Source organism: Delphinapterus leucas, chromosome 14, assembly GCF_059928025.1.
Source record: "Delphinapterus leucas isolate spDelLeu-1000000601 "Yukka" chromosome 14, BTC_Dleu_Yukka2, whole genome shotgun sequence".
Taxonomy (NCBI): Eukaryota; Metazoa; Chordata; class Mammalia; order Artiodactyla; family Monodontidae; genus Delphinapterus; species Delphinapterus leucas.
Genome location: NC_143142.1, coordinates 46,538,587 through 46,559,472, shown reverse-complemented (window position 1 = coordinate 46,559,472; position 20,886 = coordinate 46,538,587). Strand labels below are relative to the sequence as shown.

The 20,886-nt window shown below is 40.3% G+C and overlaps 2 protein-coding genes across 3 annotated transcripts in view; one reads left to right on the top strand and one right to left on the bottom strand.

The window, feature by feature from the left end:
* Nucleotides 1-5,522, top strand: part of B4GALT6 (beta-1,4-galactosyltransferase 6) — a 64,687-nt gene extending 59,165 nt beyond the window's left edge. For both annotated transcript variants that reach the window (XM_022586901.3, XM_089895046.1), the window contains 3 exons: nt 954-1,076; nt 1,368-1,469; nt 1,993-5,522. In XM_022586901.3, the coding sequence (XP_022442609.1) occupies nt 954-1,076; nt 1,368-1,469; nt 1,993-2,140 (373 nt within the window). In that variant the 3' untranslated portion in view covers nt 2,141-5,522. The remainder of the gene's footprint in view (nt 1-953; nt 1,077-1,367; nt 1,470-1,992) is intronic.
* A 7,318-nt stretch (nt 5,523-12,840) lies between these two features.
* Nucleotides 12,841-19,922, bottom strand: TTR (transthyretin). Its single transcript, XM_022586900.3, has 4 exons — nt 19,155-19,922; nt 18,013-18,143; nt 14,280-14,415; nt 12,841-13,011 (listed from the first exon to the last, which is right to left on the bottom strand). The coding sequence occupies exons 1-4, from the start codon at nt 19,221-19,223 to the stop codon at nt 12,859-12,861; spliced, it is 489 nt and encodes a 162-aa protein (XP_022442608.2). The 5' UTR covers nt 19,224-19,922; the 3' UTR covers nt 12,841-12,858.
* Nucleotides 19,923-20,886: the final 964 nt, after the last annotated feature.

Sequence of the window (20,886 nt, the reverse complement as noted above, 5' to 3'; positions counted from 1 at the left end):
GTATGATCTCACTTATATGCAGAATCGAAAAAAAAAAAAAACCCGAACTTGTAGATAAAGAGAACAGATTTTGGTTGCCAGAGGCAGGGGTTGGGGGTGGATGAAGGGGATCAACAGGTACAAAATTCTAGTTATAAGACAAGTCCTGGGATGTAATGTATAATGAGGTGACTCTAGGTAACAAATACTGTACTGTATACTTGAGAGTTGCTAAGAGAATAGCTCTTGAAAGCTCTCATCATGAGAAAAAAGTAGCTATGCATGGTGATGGATGTTAACCAGACACATTGTGGTAATCGTTTTTGCAATATATACATATATCAAATCATTATGTTGTACACCTGAAACTAATACAGGGTCAGTTACATCTCAAAAAATTGTCATTCTTCTAACTATTAGTGCATTAAAAATAAATATATTTGTAAATATCCATGAATATTTTGGGAGTGTAGTCCAAAGAGAGAAGATCATTACAGGAATAGGCAGGTAGTTTTTTCAAAATTAAATGCAAGACTTGTTTTTACTAATTTATATTTATCCTAGTCTATATGATAAATAATGTATTTAATAAATTAAGATCAATTAATTTAGGAAATTAGTAACATCTAACATTGCCTTAGCAGCTATTGATCAAGTCTAGTTTTGGTGTGAAAGTAGACCATTTTTGAACCCTAGGTTTTGAGTCTTATAAAGTAACAATACTCAATATTAAATTTCAGTTACCACAAGTGTTTTGCGTAACACAGTTAGATGTACTTGTTTCACTAGAGTGTAAAGATGTTTTGTTTCTTGATGTACTTTACTTTTCCCAGAATATGATTTAATCAACATAATTGTTTATATGGAAGTAGGGGTATATTTTGCAAAGCATGTAAAAGACTGAAAACTCGATTTCATGTGGCAAACAGTTTTGATTTCATTTTTAGAATGCTATATTCTGCTTTCTTTTTTAGTCTTCCTTATAAAGAGTTTTTTGGCGGTGTAAGTGGACTGACAGTGGAACAGTTCAGAAAGATCAATGGTTTTCCTAATGCCTTCTGGGGATGGGGAGGAGAAGATGATGACCTCTGGAATAGGTATGTTGAGGTACAAATTGCTTAATAATGGAATTTCTATAAATTTCCTTTCTATTAAGTAAACTATACTTTTCTATTCCAGGAAAGGATTCTTTGGGGTGGAAAATTTTTGAGGTTCCTAAATCCTGCGTTGCGTTTCTCCCTTTTTTATTGAGAGTAGTATCCTTTTGAAATTACTGACAGCGTGTACATTAGAGCATTCTTTTGCATTTTAAATTGAACTCACATAATCTATTTTTATGTTAGATTTTATTTCTTAATGTATTTTCATTTCTGTATGTTGTGTTGTAGGGTTCACTATGCTGGATATAATGTAACAAGACCAGAAGGGGACCTGGGAAAATACAAGTCTATCCCTCATCACCATCGAGGTGAAGTCCAGTTCTTAGGACGGTAAGTTTAATATCATCTTTAGATATCAAGGTTTCAAAATTATTTAATTATGAAAGATTTATAAAAAATGCATTGCACTCCCCACAGAAAACTTCTGAAGGGGATTTTCTGTCGATATCATTTTTGTTTATAAAAGTAGAGCATTTTGTGCTTGTTTTGAAGAGATATACATATACATATACCTACATACACACACATATATGTATTCATGTAATATTAAAGAGCCCAGTTAATTATTTATGTAAAAATGTTTCCTTAACATAAAGCGTAATGCATTTTATTTCTTAAGGATATCTAATGTGTAAGAGTGCAAAATAACTTTTTTTCAGGTAGCATTTTAAGACTAGTAAAAATGTTAATTTAGAATAATGGTCTAGAAAGATTTTTAATTATGCGTAAGAACCAAAAATTTTAAAGAGCTTTAAGTGGTTTAATGATAAGAATGACCTTGAGCGTATTCCTCATCAATTTTTCTTTTCAAACATGTTTCTGTTACTTTTAATTTTTTTCTCTAATGCTATAGGTATAAATTACTAAGATACTCAAAAGAGCGCCAGTACATCGATGGGTTGAACAATTTAGTATATACGCCAAAAATACTGGTTGATAGGTTGTATACAAATATATCTGTAAACCTCATGCCAGAGTTAGCTCCAATTGAAGACTATTAAAAGAAGTAGCTCTCACGGCAAGATAGACCACAATGCTGGATCGGGAACTTGGAGTGCACTCTTAATGGAGGTCAGTGAATGGATGTGTCACAGTGCCCTGGGTGGTGAGAAGAAGAGCCTGTGTTCTCAGTGTTTACTTGTGGGATTGTATACAGTCACCCTTCTTCCACCCACCCATCCTCTATCCTGAGACACACCCCATGGCGAGCACTGCAGAGACCAGATGCTGTTGCTTAAGTCTGGCAGTCAAGAGAGCTCCCTACAAAGAGAAAATTTTTATACTAAAATCTATAGTTTAATTCAAGAGAATGCTTTATTTCCATTTAAACATATTTTGTACATATGTGATATAAATTAATGTGTTCAAATTGTTGAGAAACAAGATGTGTTGGCAGTTTTGCATGTAATGGGTTATGCCTTTATGGGACTTTTATAAACATTTTTTTATTTGCATGGAATAAAACAATGTAAATTTATGTCACTAAACAAAGGTTAACCTTGTGTGAAATGACGGAACTGTCAGTAATTGACAGCCAGCTAATACAGTACACTGTTATACTAGTTTTGAGCTTTATACCGTCAGCTTTTTGTGTGGACGAAGTCACAGCTTCCTTAGGGTTTTAAAGGGTAAGAAGAAGGGACTTAGCTTTTCTTCCTACGGAGGATTACCTCTTTTTTTCGCCTTGCTTGCAATCTCATCGGATTTTGCTAAACCGCAACCATATTGTTTGTGTATATTGCATGAGTATTATTACCAAGAAAATCTTAAAAGTTATGATGTGACATGATATAAAGGACCTCTTTATGTTAAACGTCTCTCATGTACCTCTGGTGTAAGTGTCAGGGATTTTGTGCCTCAAAAAATGTTCCCAAGGTTGCGTGTGGTTGTACACTGTATTTTTTTTGAATTCATAGTAAGCAGCGCTTTTATTATTTCTAGTTCAGAAGAGCCAAAAAAAAAAATCTTCATTTAAAAAAAGCAAAACAGTTTTGTAAAAGATTGAGTTATGGAAAACCCAGTAGTATTTATAATATACAAATGAATTATACTATTAGGTAAGAAATTAATTGTTCTATTTTTATGAAGATAAATGCTTAGTAGATAAAAACAAATTTTGTTTGATTATTAGACTCATAGGATTTCAAGTTTGGAAGGGATCCTTTTTAATGTTGGCCAGTTTCATTCAAACTACATGTATTTTTTTCACCTTTAAGATATCACATCTCTGGTGTTAATTTCCTCACAAAAGCATAAATTAATAGAATTATATTAAAATACATTATCAGTTATTTAAATGCATTGGTGTTAATAAGACACTTCTCTAAAAACAGGTTTCTCTACCTGACATCAAGTATATTACTTACTCTTAAATTCGGATGACATTTTCATAGCAAAACCAAACAGTGTCTTTACTTTGAAAATTATCAACTATGGCTAACCAAAGATTCTTTAAAATATCTTAAGATATTTTCACAAATTTAAAACAAAAAATTAAATCTCTATAAAGTGAATCTTCAACAACATGAGGAACAATAGAAATGGATTATTCATCTAACACAGAAATATGGTTATTTATCTCTCAGGTTGTAAATTTAATTTTGAAGTTGTCATTTTCTATGGCAAATACTAGTAACACAAATGACCACAAACCAAATCATAAAATAACTGAAATTCTTACACTTTGAGAAAACTGGTAGCTCTCGGTTATGATACCAAGCAGAATTTTTCTGCATTTATTTCTTAGAAATATTTCCAAAATATTTGTTTTTCATTTCTTTGCTGGTAACTCAGAATAATGAAAAATCAAACCTTCTGAAAAGCAAGGTATTTGTTCTTAAACTGTGTATCTATTCACTTTCTGTCTCTCATAGCCAATGTAATTTTTTAATTTGACGAAATGAAAGAAAGTAGGTTGGGAAAGTTAACATTTGTTGATCACTAACAAGATACTAGGGACATAGGAGCATAATTAACCCAATAATACTTAAATATTTTAGTCATGGGGGAAATTAGGGCTGTTTCTGAGTCTTATTAGGAAAACATATTTTTAATATGGAGCTGCCCACATTTTGGAATCTTCTCATTTTGATACACATTTTTATAGTTTCAAGAGAACTCCGTTCTACTAGTATTTGTCTTATTTTCTTGGATTAAGTCTAGTAGTAATTTTTGTTTTAGGAGTGGGCCATGAATATTCCGCTATTTTCCGTTTTGAATACGGTGTGTCATCCTTTGAAAGCCATCTCAGTAGTTTGCTTTTTGTCTTTTGTTTGTTTTTATTTTCTTTTTAAGTGCAGACCTCAAATTGATGCCTATAAATAGTAACTTTTATATGTTTGCATATAAGTGACATAGCTTTGCCCAGCTATCTTCATTGTATAAAAATAACTGTATTCCATAAAAATTAACAAATAGATTGCAAATGCAAACTATCTTTATAGTTTGGTTGATTTATTAGTGAACATGTATTGATTACCTACTCTATCAGTTGCAATGCTAGGTATGTCTACAGAAAAAATATTTCATTTCTAAACAAATCAAGTCAAGCAAGTTGAAACCTTTCTAAAATTATGAAAACATCCTCTGATAACTTATGTGTTGTATTTCTTAGTCTCAAAGTCAAGAAACGTATATATGTGGACATAGTTATGAGCTCCTTATGGCCCTACTGGGAAACTTATATAGTGCCTTTCAACTAGAGAAAGTAGTAATGATTAATGGGCCTGTTTGTAGAAAAGAAAAGGAAAAAGTGTACACATTTGCTGTAACATTATGTCTCATTCACAGTGGAGATGGTCATTTAAGTCTTTGCCAAAACTGGGGTTTAATGAATATTTTTTTAACTCTAATTATAAATTTCTGTTTGTATTTTGTGAAAAGGTGTTCAGTAAGAAAAGCTTATTTGCAATATTATGTAAATACAAAAGTATGTATTAAAGCTTGCTTATTCTCCTTTCCCAGCCAAGAGGTTGATATCCATTTTAAAACAAAATGGGAAAATATCCAATACAATATTCTTCTTTTGGAAGCTCTGTACACGTGAAACCAGACTTTGTGTCATTTTATTTGGCCTTTGCTTATCTCTGCTGTATTTCGTTGTGTACTTTTCAGACAAATACTGGTACTCTAGATTTATTATCTTTTATTTGCAAATATGCCAATGAGAGAACTAAAATGGTCATAGAGTTTATCAGAAAAAGGAAGTGTACTTAAGATTATTTTATTTATTAAGACCTGAAAGGCTTCTATATAAATGCACTGAAATAAATGCTAGTAATTTCTTGTACTCTCATTTTTTTTCTTTTTTTTTTTGCTTCTCATGGAAATGTTTGTACTTTTTTATCATTGTCTTTTATGAAATATAATGTTCTAAAGACCTGGTGTGATGATGTAATTATTTTCTCTCGGGAACTTTTTTTGGGTTATCTGGGGCTTTGTTGTGTTTGTCTTCCTGAATTCCAGGTGAATTGCTGGTGAATACCTTGGTTGCACTAGGATTACACCATGAGTATAAGGTGATCACATATGCCTTTGCAACAGTGTCTGTTAAATACATTTAGAGATCACCTCATAGCTTGGACCTCAGAGGGGACACCGTGACATTTAAATATTTTTCTTCAATGCAATTAGTAATCTACTGTATCAAAATGAATATTTAAGAAGTCATTTTTAGCATAACTTTCTTCTCCCTGCACAACTTCAGTAAACTAAGCTGGTGTGTTGTGGGCAATTCCCTTCTTGTTTTTCAGGTATTAGGAGTCTGAATATCTTTAAGGCAAACAGTCAAATCTCAAAAATACCTCAAGACTAGATTTGCGTTTGGGACTAGATGGTGAGATTATGACTTTTATCAACTTTAATTATTTGTGTGATGAATTCTCAGTATTATTAATCTGCATGTGTAGTACGAGCTACCAGAATATTGTCCACTATATATCACAAATAAAGCCAATCATTAAGTCATAATCATGTAGTCATGCAAAGCCATAAAACGGAGTTCTCTTAGTCTGCCCCAGGTGCCTACCTATGGTATTAATGTATCTTCTGATGAGTCATGCCAACTTAATTTAATGGTTTTATAATTTTTTTGTTGTCTTTATTTTTTTCTTCCAGTTTTATTGAGATATAATTGACATACAGCACTGTCTGAGTTTAAGGTGTACAGCATAATGATATGATTAAACACCCATCGTTTCGTAAAGATGCAAAAGAAAAAAAAAGTTTCTCCTTGTATGGATTTAAGGCTGTGGAGATATCCTGGACCAAAATTGTTTTATTTAGAAAAGGCGTTTATTAAGGAGTACTCTATTGCTATTGATTTAAGTGACTTCAGAAAAGATAGTGCTATATCACTCAAAATTATACTACAATTAAAAGAAAAATATATGGGTTGAAAAATAAAACTTGTATTTTTCTCAGCACACTCCTACAACATATTTTGGTGGGCCTGAATTCCATTGTTAATTTAATCTTCCCAACTCCATTAGTTGAAGTCTGTGCTCTGGAGGATCTCCAAGAAGCATCAGACATTGCCTACCCTCAAGGAGTTTACTGTCCTCTGTGTGTAAAACTGAGCGTGGAAACACCTGAAAACCCACATCCTATCAAATGAGCTGCTCCTTTGTGCCCTCTGCAAACTCAGTTTTATATTTCACTCATGCAATATTAAAGAGCCAACAGAGCATCCTGAAGGAGCAGCTTTTCTCCCCGTGCAGAATATTTCTCAGCTGGAAACACTACACTTCAGAAGGATAGTTGAGATCAGTGCTTTTCTGCAACAGACCTTGAGTATTTGCGGTTAATCCTTAGTAGAACTGTGTGGAAGGTGGTAGTTATAAGCAAAGGCTCTGGAGCAGACTGATCTGAGTTTGAATTCACAGATTCCCTATTATTGGCTGTGAAATTAGAGCAAAATTTTAAACCTCTGTGGTCCTCAATTTCTTGGTCTCTCAGTGGAGGACGATGGGAACTACCTGAGGATTGTTCGGATGGTTAAAGCAGCTAATTCTAATAGAGCACTTAGCACAGTGCTGGACTCTTGAGCAGAAGCTTGGCTTATATTAAGTCAGTTTTCGGCTTTAGAGTGACAAGTTTTTCTTTCATGCCAATTGTCTTGCGTCATATTTTAAGAATGATACCGCAAAATAAATGTTGTCACAAGGCACAGATACTGTGATGAAAGAGTTTGAGAGCAGATCCTGAAAACACCTGCTTGATTTATCAAGGAGAAGGTGTTCATTTACCTCTGGGACATCATTTCCATCTGAGGTGGTTTTTAAAGCATATTTAGTTCATTTCCAAGGATTCAACTCCTTTTACACAGTCCTTCCTCCCCTTCTTCCATTCCTTCACCTGCTCTTCTCCTTTCTTCTTCTACCACCACCATTGTTAGAATCAGGAAACATCATGGTGGCTGTTAGTTTCCCTGGAGTCTTAGTGAAATCCCATGAGTGCTTTCGTTCAGGCAGAACAGGGTCACTATGGGTAACCAGATTTGCCCCACATTATTCCATTATCCCTTGACCTTGTATAAATGTCATTTTGTATAGGATAATTATGCAGTCTTTCAGCCTGTCTAGCAGCTTCTGGCAGGCTGGTCTCTAGTCTCTCCAACCCCAATATTATAGGGCATTTATTAAGCACCTGCTGTGTCTCAGGCACTGGGCTGTTCTGGTGGCGTGAGAGTGACTTAAGACCCGGTTCCTTCCCCCAAGGAGGCTAGAGCCAAGTAAGGGAGATGCTCGCCAAGGGCTTCTCATGGGAGCCAACCTCACCTCTTTTCCTCTGTCTATCTTATAACCTACTTGGAAACCCAACAGAAAAAGGGGCAAAAGTCTCAGGCCACATAAACGAGGGGAGTTCCCAGAGTTCCACCCACAGGCTCAACACCACAGAGGAGATGGGGGCGGGGAGTGGGTGGGGCGATAGGGTTTGGCCACCACTGCTCCTCAGTGGGGGTGGGAAAGGCCCTGGCTATTCTTAGGGTGCCCTTCTGGAGAATAGACAGTATGGTTGAACGGTGCCTGCTGGTCTGCACCCTTCTAGGTTCTCAGGATGTGGAGAGCAGGCATTTCTTGAGGGGCTTTTTCTCTTTGGGTCAGTTATGGACATTTCTGGTTGCTGACCTCTCTAGCACCCAGGCTGGGATATCAAAGAGGCAAGAAAAGAACTCCCGGGACTCATGGCTGGGTTGTTCCTCGAGTCTCTGTGTCCTTGGGCAGTTGGTCTGCCTTACCCCACCTTTCGGAATCTTCTGGTAGGCTTCTGGTATTTGCATCTGCACAGAGGAAGTCCAGACAGGAAGGGTCTTGACTCCTGTCAAGGCCCCAACTTCCATGCAGGGCTCCGACCCCCCTGCAGTGTCGGCCCCAGGCAGGACCCCCATCCCATGCTGCTACTCTGTGGGGAGGCCTGGAATAGCAGAGCTTCTCTGCCTTTCAAGACAATGAGGCAAAATCCACTCAGTAGGCTTTAGTTGTAGTTTTGAGTAAAGGAACCCTTTTTTCTTTTGGCCCTGGGCCTAGGCAGTGGCAACTTTAAGAGTCTCACGCTATACCAACTGAGCTAGCCAGGCCCCCAATGGGACATTTTAAATTGACTGATTTTATGGTAGACATTCTCGGTGACTGAGTTCTTGAAATCAATCCAAGCATGCAGATCCTGAAACTGAATATTTGAACGAGGTTACTCCCAGGAGCTGGTAGTCTTTTAGTGTTTCCCAGCAAACTGGTCCATTCCATGGTGCCATTTCTCACACGTCTATATGAGAGGGAAAAACACCCTGGTAAAACCCCAGGGACTTTAAGGGCTCAGATGAGAACTATTTGCCTACCCGGATCCACCCTTTCCATTCATTCCTTTGGCAAATGTTTACTGAGCACTGACTATGTGCTAGGGACTGTCCTCCACATACTTGGAAATATATTCCAGGGTATTTTCCAAATCACTCTCCTGAGGAAGGCTGTCGAGTGGTGTCCACTCAGCTCAGCGTGAGTCCTCATTTGGGCAGCTGCCAGGGCTTGTTCCAGCCCCAGTGTTCTCTCCCAAGCCCACCGTTGCATTCCTGCCGTATACGCAGTTTCCCAACCTTCAGCCTCCCGGGGAGTGACATTAGTGGCAGCGGCAGTGGGTGGGTGACTGCTGAGCCCCTGGGGAAGCTCCACATCTCAGTGTTTGTTTAAGCAGCTGCAGGTAACCCCTCTCTCCTTGCTGGCTGACAGTGATTCCGGAACAGACCTTCAGCATTTGCACTGATTGCCAAAGATGAATTACCATCTGCCTTGGCTTTAAATTAACTGGGGCAGTCCTAACCCACAGGGAATGGGAAGCTAGGAAAATGGAATTGATTCTGAGCTTATTTCCATTTTGAAAGGCAGGAAAAAGTCGTGGGGCTGAAGCAGGGGTGGGAGTGTTGTGTTCTCTGAAATGAGAAGTAAAAGGAAGGAATGGTCATAAGACTGAGGGTTTGGGTGAGAAATAAAAGTTCTTAGAAGTGTCACCTTTGTGAACAAAATACAGGTTAAGGCATAAACACCCTAAATTTCTTTGTTTGGCAGGTGCTATCCAAATGTTTCAGGAGGTATTTTAATATTAGTGAGTTTTGTTCTCTGCCTGTATGTGTACACACAATGCTGACTTCCAAGGTATGAGATTGAAAACTGGCTTGATGACTTCAAGCTCACTGTGGCTAAAATTGAACTCACCCATCGCTGACTACAAATCTGCCCTCTGCCCACATTCCCGAGCTCAGTGACTGGGTGGTCCGTTTAATCTGCTGGCCAGGACCGATTGATGCCTAAAACTTCATGGACTCCTCTAATTCTCTCCCCTTTCACAGCAAAGCTATCACCACTATTTTCTGATTTTTTGTTCTCAACAGCTCTATAGACATTGAGGAAGAGGGTGGGAAAGCAGCTGCTGGCATTCGGGAACTGGCCTCAAGTTTATTACAAGCTAGTTTGGGCCATCGTTGCTCTGTTGGATACGACAGTCTCACAGAACATCAAACAATGTCGGTCTAAGACCACGACAAAGCAAGAAAAAAGAGAAATCGCTGAAACCCACAAAATCCCAAACCTCCCTTTTCACTAAAAGGAGAAACTATTTCTGCTTTACCAGTCACAGCTTTGTGTCTGCTCTGGTCTGCCTTCCCTACAGATGAACTGTTGAGATCTCAGTCATAGAATTGTCCCCACTTTCTGATGGCGTCCAGTCTAGAGAGCGGAGTCCCACTTTCTTAGACTCTCCCCCAAGCCACCCAAGCAAAGCCCAAACCCTGTGATAGGGTCTGTCTAATACTGTCTTAGTGAGAGTGTTGTGTGTTCTCTCTTGCCGGGATGAGTAGTAAGTCCAACTGGTTCAGCTACACACGTGTTCCGGGTGGATTGGGGCTGGAGAGTACTGACACACTGTCTTCTCTCCATTTGTTGAATCTTGTTTTCATCACCGGCCTATAAAGCTACAACAACAACGTCATGGCTGTGTTTCCAGGTTCCAGGGTTCTTCCTCTCTGTCTCCTCTTTCTTGCTGCTATGAGATATTTCCTTCCCACCCACACCAGCACAATACGTGCTGACTTTCTGTTGATCAAAAACGGGGCATAGAATATGACGTATTGACAACATCAATTCCTAACTATAACGCACTCAGATGAACACTGATATCACTTCTGTGGTATTCTTACCAAAAACAATAATTTCAGTCCAATCCTGAAAAAATGCCAGGTGAGTCCAGACTGAGGGTGGTTCTCCAAAATAACGGATATCAGTACTGTTCAAAAGTGTCAGTGTCATGAAAGACAAGTGTTATGAGTTAAATTGTGTCCTCCCTCAAAATATATGTTTAAGTCCTAACCTCCAGTACCTCAGAATGTGATTTTATTTTGAAATGGGGTCATGGGAGATGTAATTGGTTAAAATGAGGTCACACTTGTCACAAAAAGACAAATACTGTTTGATTCTACTTATATGAGGATCTAAAGTAGTCAAATTCATAGACACAGAAGACAGAATGGTAGTCCCCAGGGGCCATGTGGAGGGGGCAAAGGGGAGTTGTTGTTTAATGGGTATAGAGTTTCAGATTTGCAAGATGAAAAAGTTCTGGAGATCTGTTTCACAATAATGTGAGAATACTTAGCACTACAAACTGAACACTTAAAAATGGTTAAGATGATAAATTGTATGTGTTTTTTACCACAATAAAATGTATATTTAAAAAATAAAAGATGAGATTATAATCCAGTAAGAAGGCAGCCATATGAAGGCAGAGACACATGGTTCTCTCAGTTCTGGAGGGTAGAAGCCCCAAATCAGGGTGACATCAGGGCCATCAGCCTCCACTCCAGCCTCATTTCCCGCCACTCCCAACCCTACTGTGACAGAGATGGTTGTTGACCAACACAGATTAGTGCTTTTTTCCAGACTGTAGAGTTGTTCTGGGAAATGACTCTCAGCTGGGGACCATATTGCTCAGTGCATCTGAATGGGACCGTGTGACTAGTTCTGGCCTGTGAAATGTCAGGGAGAATCATGTGTGACACTTCAGTGCAGAGGCAGCTAATACCATAATTTCTTCCTCCAGCCTGCTGACTAGGTGTCCCTTGAAGCCACAAAATAAATCAAACTGGGGCCCTGAGTCACCATGTGGAGGAAAGCCACCTCCATGTGGAGGGTCACCAGAACATGAACTTCTGCATTGGACTTTGCACTCATGAGAAATAAACTTTGTGTTCAGGCACAGAGATTTGGGGTTGTTTGTTACGGTAGCACAACCTAGTGCACCTCAATACCCACTACGATCCAATATTCTAATCCCCCATCTGTTCTCTCAATTTATCAAGCTCTTTCCCTTGGCCTACTCTTGCAATCTCTGCTCTCCTTACTTAGAATACCTCCTCCTTTTCTACCAGATAAATGGCTAAGAGTCAAATTTCAAACAAGTGCAACTTATTCTGAGTCCCTCTCTGACTTCTCCAGGCTGTTTGCTACTCCCTCTTTCCCACTCTCCTGCCAAGGTATGGTGCCTTGGGCCATAGCCCTTGTCAAATCACGTTGACATAGTTATCTTCTTAAAAGAATGTGAGCGCTTTATACGCAGGCACTGGATCTTATTTAGGTTCAAAGCATCTAAAGGAATGCTTGGCGTACAGCAATCTCTCAGTACATGAATTTCGGGTTAGTCCAAGTGAGTTGGGGGTGCGAGGGTTCTCTGATCACATCCCCCAGTCAGCTGCCTGTGGGCTCTGGTCATTCTGAACCGGATTAGAGGGCTTGAGTCACTGTAAGTCTGTCCCGGTGGAGCTGGGCTACTCTTGAAATCAGCGAAGCACTTAAAGGAAATGCACATAATAAAGAAGAGGACCCTTAGAATTTGCCTTTTGCTATTCACCAAAGGTGAGAGGAAAAGAAAGCTCTCTCATTTTCAGAATGTGTGTTTTTAATAGCTGCGGATGAGGTCGAATATGTGCTTAGCTTGGAAAACGTTGGAAATTTGGATTTCCCCCAGAGTTCAGCCAGAGATGTTCTTTGAGTTCCTTTGCATTTCTGTCAAATTTGGTTTCTTTTTTTTATTCGAGAGGACAACAGGGGAATAAAAAAAAGCAAGTTCAAATGGTGAAATGGGAAGTGCTTTAATAGGAATGTTTTATTGTCTCTGCCCGAGTTTCTAACATAGCCTATAAAGTGAAAGCCCTGCTTTAATAAAAACGGAATGCTGTTGGTTACACGAAGTCCTGTCCCTCATCCTGCAGGTCCACCGAAGCAGGTGCCCCGCACTCCTTGGGGCCGCTGATGAGGGCCGTGGTGGAGTAGGTGCAAGGGCTGAGCAGGGCCATGATGGTATAGTGGCGGTGGCCAGACTCGGCTGTGACCACCTAGGAGGGAACACAGACCGGATTGCTTTTCAGCAGAGCCTGCAAATGTGAGTCACAGACAGAGAGACCACTCCAAGTCCAAAGAAATTAGTTTTACTTTCTTATTTTGTTTTCTGGAGCAGTGTGAGCAAAAGGCAAAACTCCAAATACGCTGGCCAGCTAAGCCGCTGGAGCCTTGCGCAGCCCTTTCCACCAGATTCTTTACTCCCGCCTGTATAATCAGGTCTCTCTCTTTTTTTGGCAAATTCACACTAAAAATCAGGGTGGCTCTAACCTGACCGAGGGAAATCACAGAGCTCCTAATTGCTCACATAATTAGTTGATCTTTAACGCTGACCGACACGTCTGGATTCTATTTCCACGGCAGCCATCTGTTTAACACGACTTAAGGAATTATTACAGACAAGGAAGACGCAAGGAGATTGGGCCCGTGGATAACTCTGAGGTTCCCACTACCTCATAGGCAGAGGAATAGAGTGTGAAACAAGGGTTACAAATGTGGCTTTATTTTTATTATTATCATTTTTTTCTAGCGTGACTTCTCACAGGAAGAAAGCTGAGGCACACCTTGAGGCTAAACCCAGCCTGGGCCCTGGTGGTAAATATTACTGCTCTTCCCCTTACTGGCCCCGTGACCTTGACAAGTTATTTAACTTCCCTGTGCCTTACTTTCTTCACCTGTAAAATAAGGATAATAATAGGAATGGCTCCAATGGGTTGTTTACAAAGATTACATAGGTTAAATATAGAAACAGTGGTGGCATATGCTTGAAAACTGTTATCTATTGTGTTGCTATTATTATTATGAATTTACTGTCCCTGTATGCATTGTCCGAAATCACTTATCCAAACCTCTGGAAGCCAGATGTGTTTTGGAATGAAAAAATTGTCAGATTTTAGAGAAGTAAAATGATGCACTTATTTTTTGCTGTATAACACCCTAAGTGGGGTCTGGAGGGTTGCCTAATAATCCAACATATTAATATTTCCTCAGCAGACAAACAATAGGATTCAGTGGAAGGAATGAAATCTCTAAAGAGTATCTTGTAAGTTCAGGTCATGTTACTAAATCAGTTATCATCAAAGAGAGAAAAAGTTTGCTTTTCAGAGTTTTGTGGATTTTTGATTGTAGAAATGGGAAAGGGAAGCTGTGCTAGTATAGTACGTTCCTTCCGACTTTTCCAAGGTGTGCAAAGTGCAAACGGTGCATTTTCTGGGATTGAAAACAAACAAAAAATAAAAAACAACACAAGCATCCATCCACTCACCTCTGCATATTCATGGAAAGGGGAAAAGCCAAGTGACTTCCAGTAGGATTTGGTGTCTAATTCTACTTTGTATATTCCTTCTTCAAGTTTTTCATCTGTTGTGAGCCCATGGAGCTCCCCAAATTCACTGGTTTTCCTAGAAGGTGCAAAAGTCCACGTTAAGTTAGGCATTGAGGGAATAAATGCCATTTTGAGGTGACACCACACACACACACACACACACACACACACGCACACATGCACACACATAAGTGCAGTTTGTGTATGTGATTATATATATATGTGTGTATATATATATATATATATTTTTTTTTTTTCCTCAACTAGTTCAGGACAGGGAAAATTCTAGTAACTGTCTAAAATTAACTGACAGGAAATTTGTCAGGAATATTTCAAAACGCTCATTGTAGATTTTTTTCTCTTATGAGGTTTCACTTCAAAAAAGTCATTACGCATAAATACACTACCTTGTGTCATAAATACACTACCATATGTAAAATAGGTAGCTGGTGGGAACCTGCTGTATAGCACAGGGAGCTCAGCTCCGTGCTCTGGAACGACCTAGGTGGGTGGGATGGGGGGTGGGAGGGAGGTCCAAGAGGGAGGGGATATATGTATACGTATAGCTGATTCACTTCATTGTACAGCAGAAACTAACACAACATTGTAAACCAATTTTACTCCAATAAAGAAAAAGAAAAGAAAACAAAAAACCACACTGACGTTTTCTAGAGAGGTACACTTTTAACGTGGGATCCTTCATTGCATTCACTATCACCTATTTACTCTCCTGTAAACTGATGCTTCCAGAGTAACCAAACTTTAAAGCATTAATATAAACACGATACCTCTTTTAATTGCAATAGACACATTCTTAAGTCATTCAATCCAACAGGACCCATTACTAATAAACAAAAAACACATTTTTGGCCGCTTCCCCATACAGTACAAAGTAAGGAGGAAAGTAAACGGCTTCCCCAGCGAGGGGTCTTTTCCCCTCAATGTTTCGAGGGGGAAATTGTAGATGAAAACCCTGGTTCCAGGCCAATGGCAGGAGATAGAGGAACATCTAGAAACTCAGGGGAGCATTTGAACTGGGCTAACTTGGGGCTTGTGGGTGAGGCGTGGGAAGGTCAAAGAAGCTCTAAGCATCATGGTGGGGGAGGAGGGACAGCCCAGGCCACTCAGGAAGGCAGTTACTGAAGCTGTGACCTCCCTGGGGCCCACCTGGCACCCAGGTAGCCTGCAGCAGAACCAGCCTGACCGACGGGTCCATAGTCCCCGGGAACCACCAAGGGCAGATTGAGCTGACTGCCGCTAATTTGGAGGACTTAAATGATGTGCAGTTTCAGGAAAATTTGTTTTTATTAACTTGTTGGATAATTTGATGTGACGGGATTTTGTTCGTACGTAGAAAACTGAGAGGAGTTCTTGCTGTCAGTTGAAAAGACTGTTTGACGTTTTATTGCAATGGGTTTCCTTTCCCGAAAGCTAAAAATCTTTTCAACGTACTTCTGTGTCTACATGTTCCAATTTAGGTTTTAGCAGACTAATTGCCAGACAGTTAACATTTAAAAAAAAAAAAAAAAGAGTCATTACGATTCAGGGTTGGTGTTTGGGCGAAGGTTCATAACTACCCCTGGAAGTGGCCATAAGCTTCTCTGACTGCGGTTCCCTTGGGGAACCTGGGGGCCTCACTTCTCTCCCCTGTTGTGTGAGGGTATCTTCCAGAGGCGGTATCATTTGTACACATAATGGGGACCCCAAAATACAAGGAGAAACCCATATCTGACTTTTTCATTGTTTATATGATTAAGCTCCTTGGTGACTCTTTGCCATCAACAAATACTAGGTAACTCCTTTTTGTTTTTAAACTAGGCAATTTCTGTTTCCATGTAAGTACCTGCTCAGTGGCTGGTGTTAGAAATCACTCTCCATTAGATAGCAAAAACTAAGACAGGTAAAAATGGAAGTTGTCTTTATTGACTCTGTTCATTAGCTTCCCACCTTTCTTCCTTGCCAGGAAGAAAATATTGGATTTCCCTTTTTTGTCTTATCATCAGAAAAAAAATTCCCACAAACACCTGAATGTTTTTTTTTTTTTGGCCTTTTTATTTATTTATTTATTTATTTATTTTCATCTGAATGTTTTTGGCATCCATTCTGTCTCGTGCTTAGAATATTCTCTTAATGTGGCATTTCCACAGTGTTCTTGGCATTTTATAGAAACATAAGTGAACTAACAAATAAAAACTCAGTGGAAACCACACTAAAGAAAATGACCTTCCCAATGATGGATGAAGAATCATCATGTGTAAAAAAAAAAAAAGAAAAGAAAAAATTCTATTTCAAGAATCATCTTGGGATTCATTGAAAACCCACAGAAACTCTCTTCTCAGGGGACAGAAACACTTAGCAGTATCGCTCGGTACTGAATATTTCTTTGTTGTTCATTCTTTTAGTTGGTTGGTTTAGATTTTACTAATGTGCATTTTTCTTTGAAACTCTTGCTAGTGGAGGTGGAAGAACTCTGTGAAAGTTATAGAGCATCTGGTGAATGTGAGAAGTCATTTGGGCTCCCAGCGGTGGGGCATGGTGAGGCTGATCTGTGGCTGTGCTTGCTATCATGTGTCTTTCTCTTCTGTGTCTTTTCTTATGGAGCTCGATAGCCCCAGCCTCACAGAGTAGATGCTCCACCAGGGTTTGCTAGCAAACAGCCCTGGACTCTGGATGATCCAGATACACTACAGACAGTCACCTCCCCCATGCAGCCCCTCGATTCCATTCCTTTCATTAATAAATCAACACAAATTCTACATCTTTCCTAACATTCCAAGACAAGGAGTGTTATGCAAGGGCATCAAGGAATCTGGAATTCCTGAAATTATATACACATTTTTGTATGTGTGTATATGTGTATTTTTCTGGGCATGGAGTTCATAGTTTTCATCACCCTTTTCATGTGGCTCATGACCCCAAAATATGGTGAAGTGTAGGGGGGAGTAGGAAGCCGCCCGGAATGCTGTTCAGGATCCTGGTCACTTGCAGCTGAACAAGGCAAGAGGGCATCCTTCTCAGAATCCACCTTCCCTCTGCCCACATTTTCAGTTTACTTGGTGGACCTTTAGTGAACGATGTTGTTAGGGACCCTTTGACCGAAACCACCCGCCTTGGCCAGGTACGACAATAACTGCTTGCCTGAGTTGTCTCACAACAGGAGGTCCTGATAAGGAACACGGCACTGCCTCAGAAAACTAATCGGGAGAACCCGAGAGGGGCCAAAAGGAGGGAGGAGAAGCCAGCCCATAGGTCCTGCCGACCTCCCAGAAACCCTCGAGCTAGAATCCATCTTGGCAGAGAGATGTGCCTGCCACCAGGAAGGATCTGAGTCAGACCAAATATGGGCACGAGCAAGATGATTGGCCAGAGACAGCCGGAAACTAACCCCATCACCATAAGCCCTGAGACTGCGAGCCACGTGGCAGAGCAGTCCTCCTGGGTTCCCTTACCCTGCTGCTCTCCACCCGGGCGCCCCTTCCCAATAAAGTCTCTTGCTTTGTCAGCACGTGCATCTCCTCGGACAATTCATTTCCGAGTGTTACATGAGAGCCCACTCTCGGGCCCTGGAAGGGGCCCCCCTTCTGGTAACAATGTGAGCCCCTCTCTCTAACAAGTGGCGGGGGAACGGGAAGGTATAACCAAGTCCTCCATCTGGGTTCCCCGGGCAGCTCACCCCGAGGCAAACGGCTCCCAGTTCTCGTCAGCAGCCTTTTTGAACACTTTCACGCCCACGTTCACAGCAGGAATGCCCTGGACCACATCTAGGACTTTGACCATCAGAGGACACTTGGGTTCACCAGAGCCCTGGGCAGAGAGAAGACAAGTGACAAGTCAACAAAGTTGGTCAGAGTGACAGGATGCGTCCTTTGTGGCCTTCGATTTGGAGCGAGGCAGAAAGGACACGCGAATCCCATTTCCAGCTACGGAAGTGTTGATGGTTAATGAGCTTCCCTCACTCAGTGTAGCAAAGACGTGATTGTCTCCAAAGAAGGAATGGTTTCTGCCTCTGGACATGCTGTGCTCCAGCGGGGGCGTGTATAATGAACTTGAAGGGAGCAAATAGGCCCTCTGAGAACAGTTGCTTCAGTAAGCCTCGTCATTTGAGTGGAATTACTGCAAAGATGTACTGTGCCATAGGACTAAATAGTTTTTCCTGAGAGCATTTTACTCAGTTGTTGCCGTAGTGATTCCCTCTTACTAGTTGCTGTAAAATAATGTCAGATGATTTCATGACCCTTGTTATAGTTTTAGTTAATTCTCCTAGGGGATTTAAGAATTCTTTTTCTTTTTCTTTTTGGCTGTACTGCATAGCTTGCGGGATCTTAGTTCCCCAACCAGGGGTCAACCCGGGGCCCGCAGCAGTGAAAGGGCCGGGGCCTAACCACTGGGCCACCAGGGAATTCTCAGGATTTAAGAGTTAGATATCTGACTAGAACGTTGTCTGCCAAGCCTTTCAGAGGTTAATCACTACATACTTTTTGATTAGCTAAAGGGAAATCAACTTTACCAAATGTCAAGCTTCTGAAAACTCAATAGTAACAGCTTCTGGAATATCGGATCTTTATTTCTACCATTTATCTGAGGAAATTGAGGCATCACTGCAAAGCCATAAAGGAGAGCGCCCAGGATCCAAGCCCCAGTTCAGTGAGCTCTGCAGAATTTCATTGTTTTTGAAGTTTGAATCAATGATGTTTAAAAATATATGCTGGGTGCCCTGGCCCTACTAACAAAAGCTGGTTGGCAAAGCAGGAAGGAGTCCCTTCTACTTCGTCCACAGGAGACATATGAAAGGACTTCAAAGAGTCGAACACTCACCACAGGGCTAGCCTCAGACACAAATACCAGTCCAGCGAGGCAAAGGAGGAACAGACGGGAAGAAGCCATTCTGCCAAGGACTGGTGGGTCTCTGAGAAGGGCTGCTCCCAGCTTCGGGCTTTTATACTCACTTCTCCCCAGCCAGCCTCCTGAGCCCTGCCAACCTGACTCCAAAACCTGCTGATTCTGACTACTGACTTAGTTAACAAAGGGAGAATAAGTAAGCCACACAAATATGAAACTTGCCTAGACAGATTAGAGCGTCAGAACATTAGCTCTATGAAATATTCTTAACAGGTCATGTGACCAGCTAGATCACCAAAACAAAACAATCAAAACAAAAATACTCTTCTCCATGCGTGGCTGGATGCAGCAACGTTCTTGGAGATTTTATTCCTCCCTACCTATTATTTCTATGCATGTTTTCCATTTTCTATACATTTTATCACTCATTTTAAATGATAGATGCAAACTGTAATAACTTATTTCACATGGAATGACATTTGGCTACACAGGCTTAAATATAGTGCACCAGAAAGCATCGTTGCACTCGAGCTATATCCATGAGTCAACGAGGAGAAACCTTTGGCAGTGCTTACATTTGAAAAACCTATGTTTCAGCCAAACTAAGTCACTTGGAAGCTTGACTTAGCAATTTCTCCATGATTTTTGTGTTCTTCTGAGACCAGGTTCTCGACCCAAGGAATAATGACACATTTCAAACTGGCATCCACGAGCCTGAAATACAAAGAACCAGATATTTTTTATGGCCTCTCCTGCACTGAATGTGCAGAAACAAGGCTACCCAGCTGGCTTTTGTCAGAATCAAAGTTTCTGGAAGGAAGTAGAAATGGCTGTGAGAATTAGAAGCCATGGTTGACAAAAGGTTCTCTTTCTCCTGACCAGTTTACAAGTCCAGCAATTATAATCATTTGATGATTCATTGATCAAGTACCAGCTCTTGTGTGTATGTGTGTGCACATAAGTGCATGTGGCTTTGTTATGGGTTAAGACAGGTTTTGTCCTGATAAAGACGTATATGTAGAAGATGCAAAGAAGATAGACAAAAATTTTGGACAATCACATGTCAAGGGTGAGTCCAGTTTGGAGCACAGAGAGTTGGGGGAGCATTCCTTTAGGTGACAGCTTGGAAGAAACTGGACAAGAGGTGGTGAAGGGTAAGGGCTTTCAGGGAGTAGTGGAAGGGACAGGAAGACATTCCAGGAATACGGAAATGTGCAGGGGAGGAAACTGACCACAGAAAAACAACAAAGGAGCAAATCCAGTTCAGAGCATAGCTAGGAATGGTATCTCATAGCCTTAGAGACTGACTCTGAAGTAGCACTGGAAAGAGTTTTGAATTTGAAGTTCGATGACCTGAGTCCTAATTCTCTTGCCCGGTTTCCAGGGTGACCTTCTGTGAATTGTGTAATATCTCAGATACCCAGCTCATACATTTGTAAAACAGAAATACGTACTTTTCTACTTCAAAGAACTATTCTGATAACTTTTTACATGAGATAATACAAAAGCGCTTGATAACCTGTAAGCCACTATTCTGGTATAAAGTATAATTATAATTTAGTTCAACATCTCTGCTAAGGAGAAAATCCTTTCTCTTATATCTTTCATATATTGTCATCTACTATTCTCTGGACTATTTCCCAATGCTCAGAGCTTGGGTGGAGAGTCTGTTTTCTGACTGTGAATTCTAAACATTCGAACGTGCTCT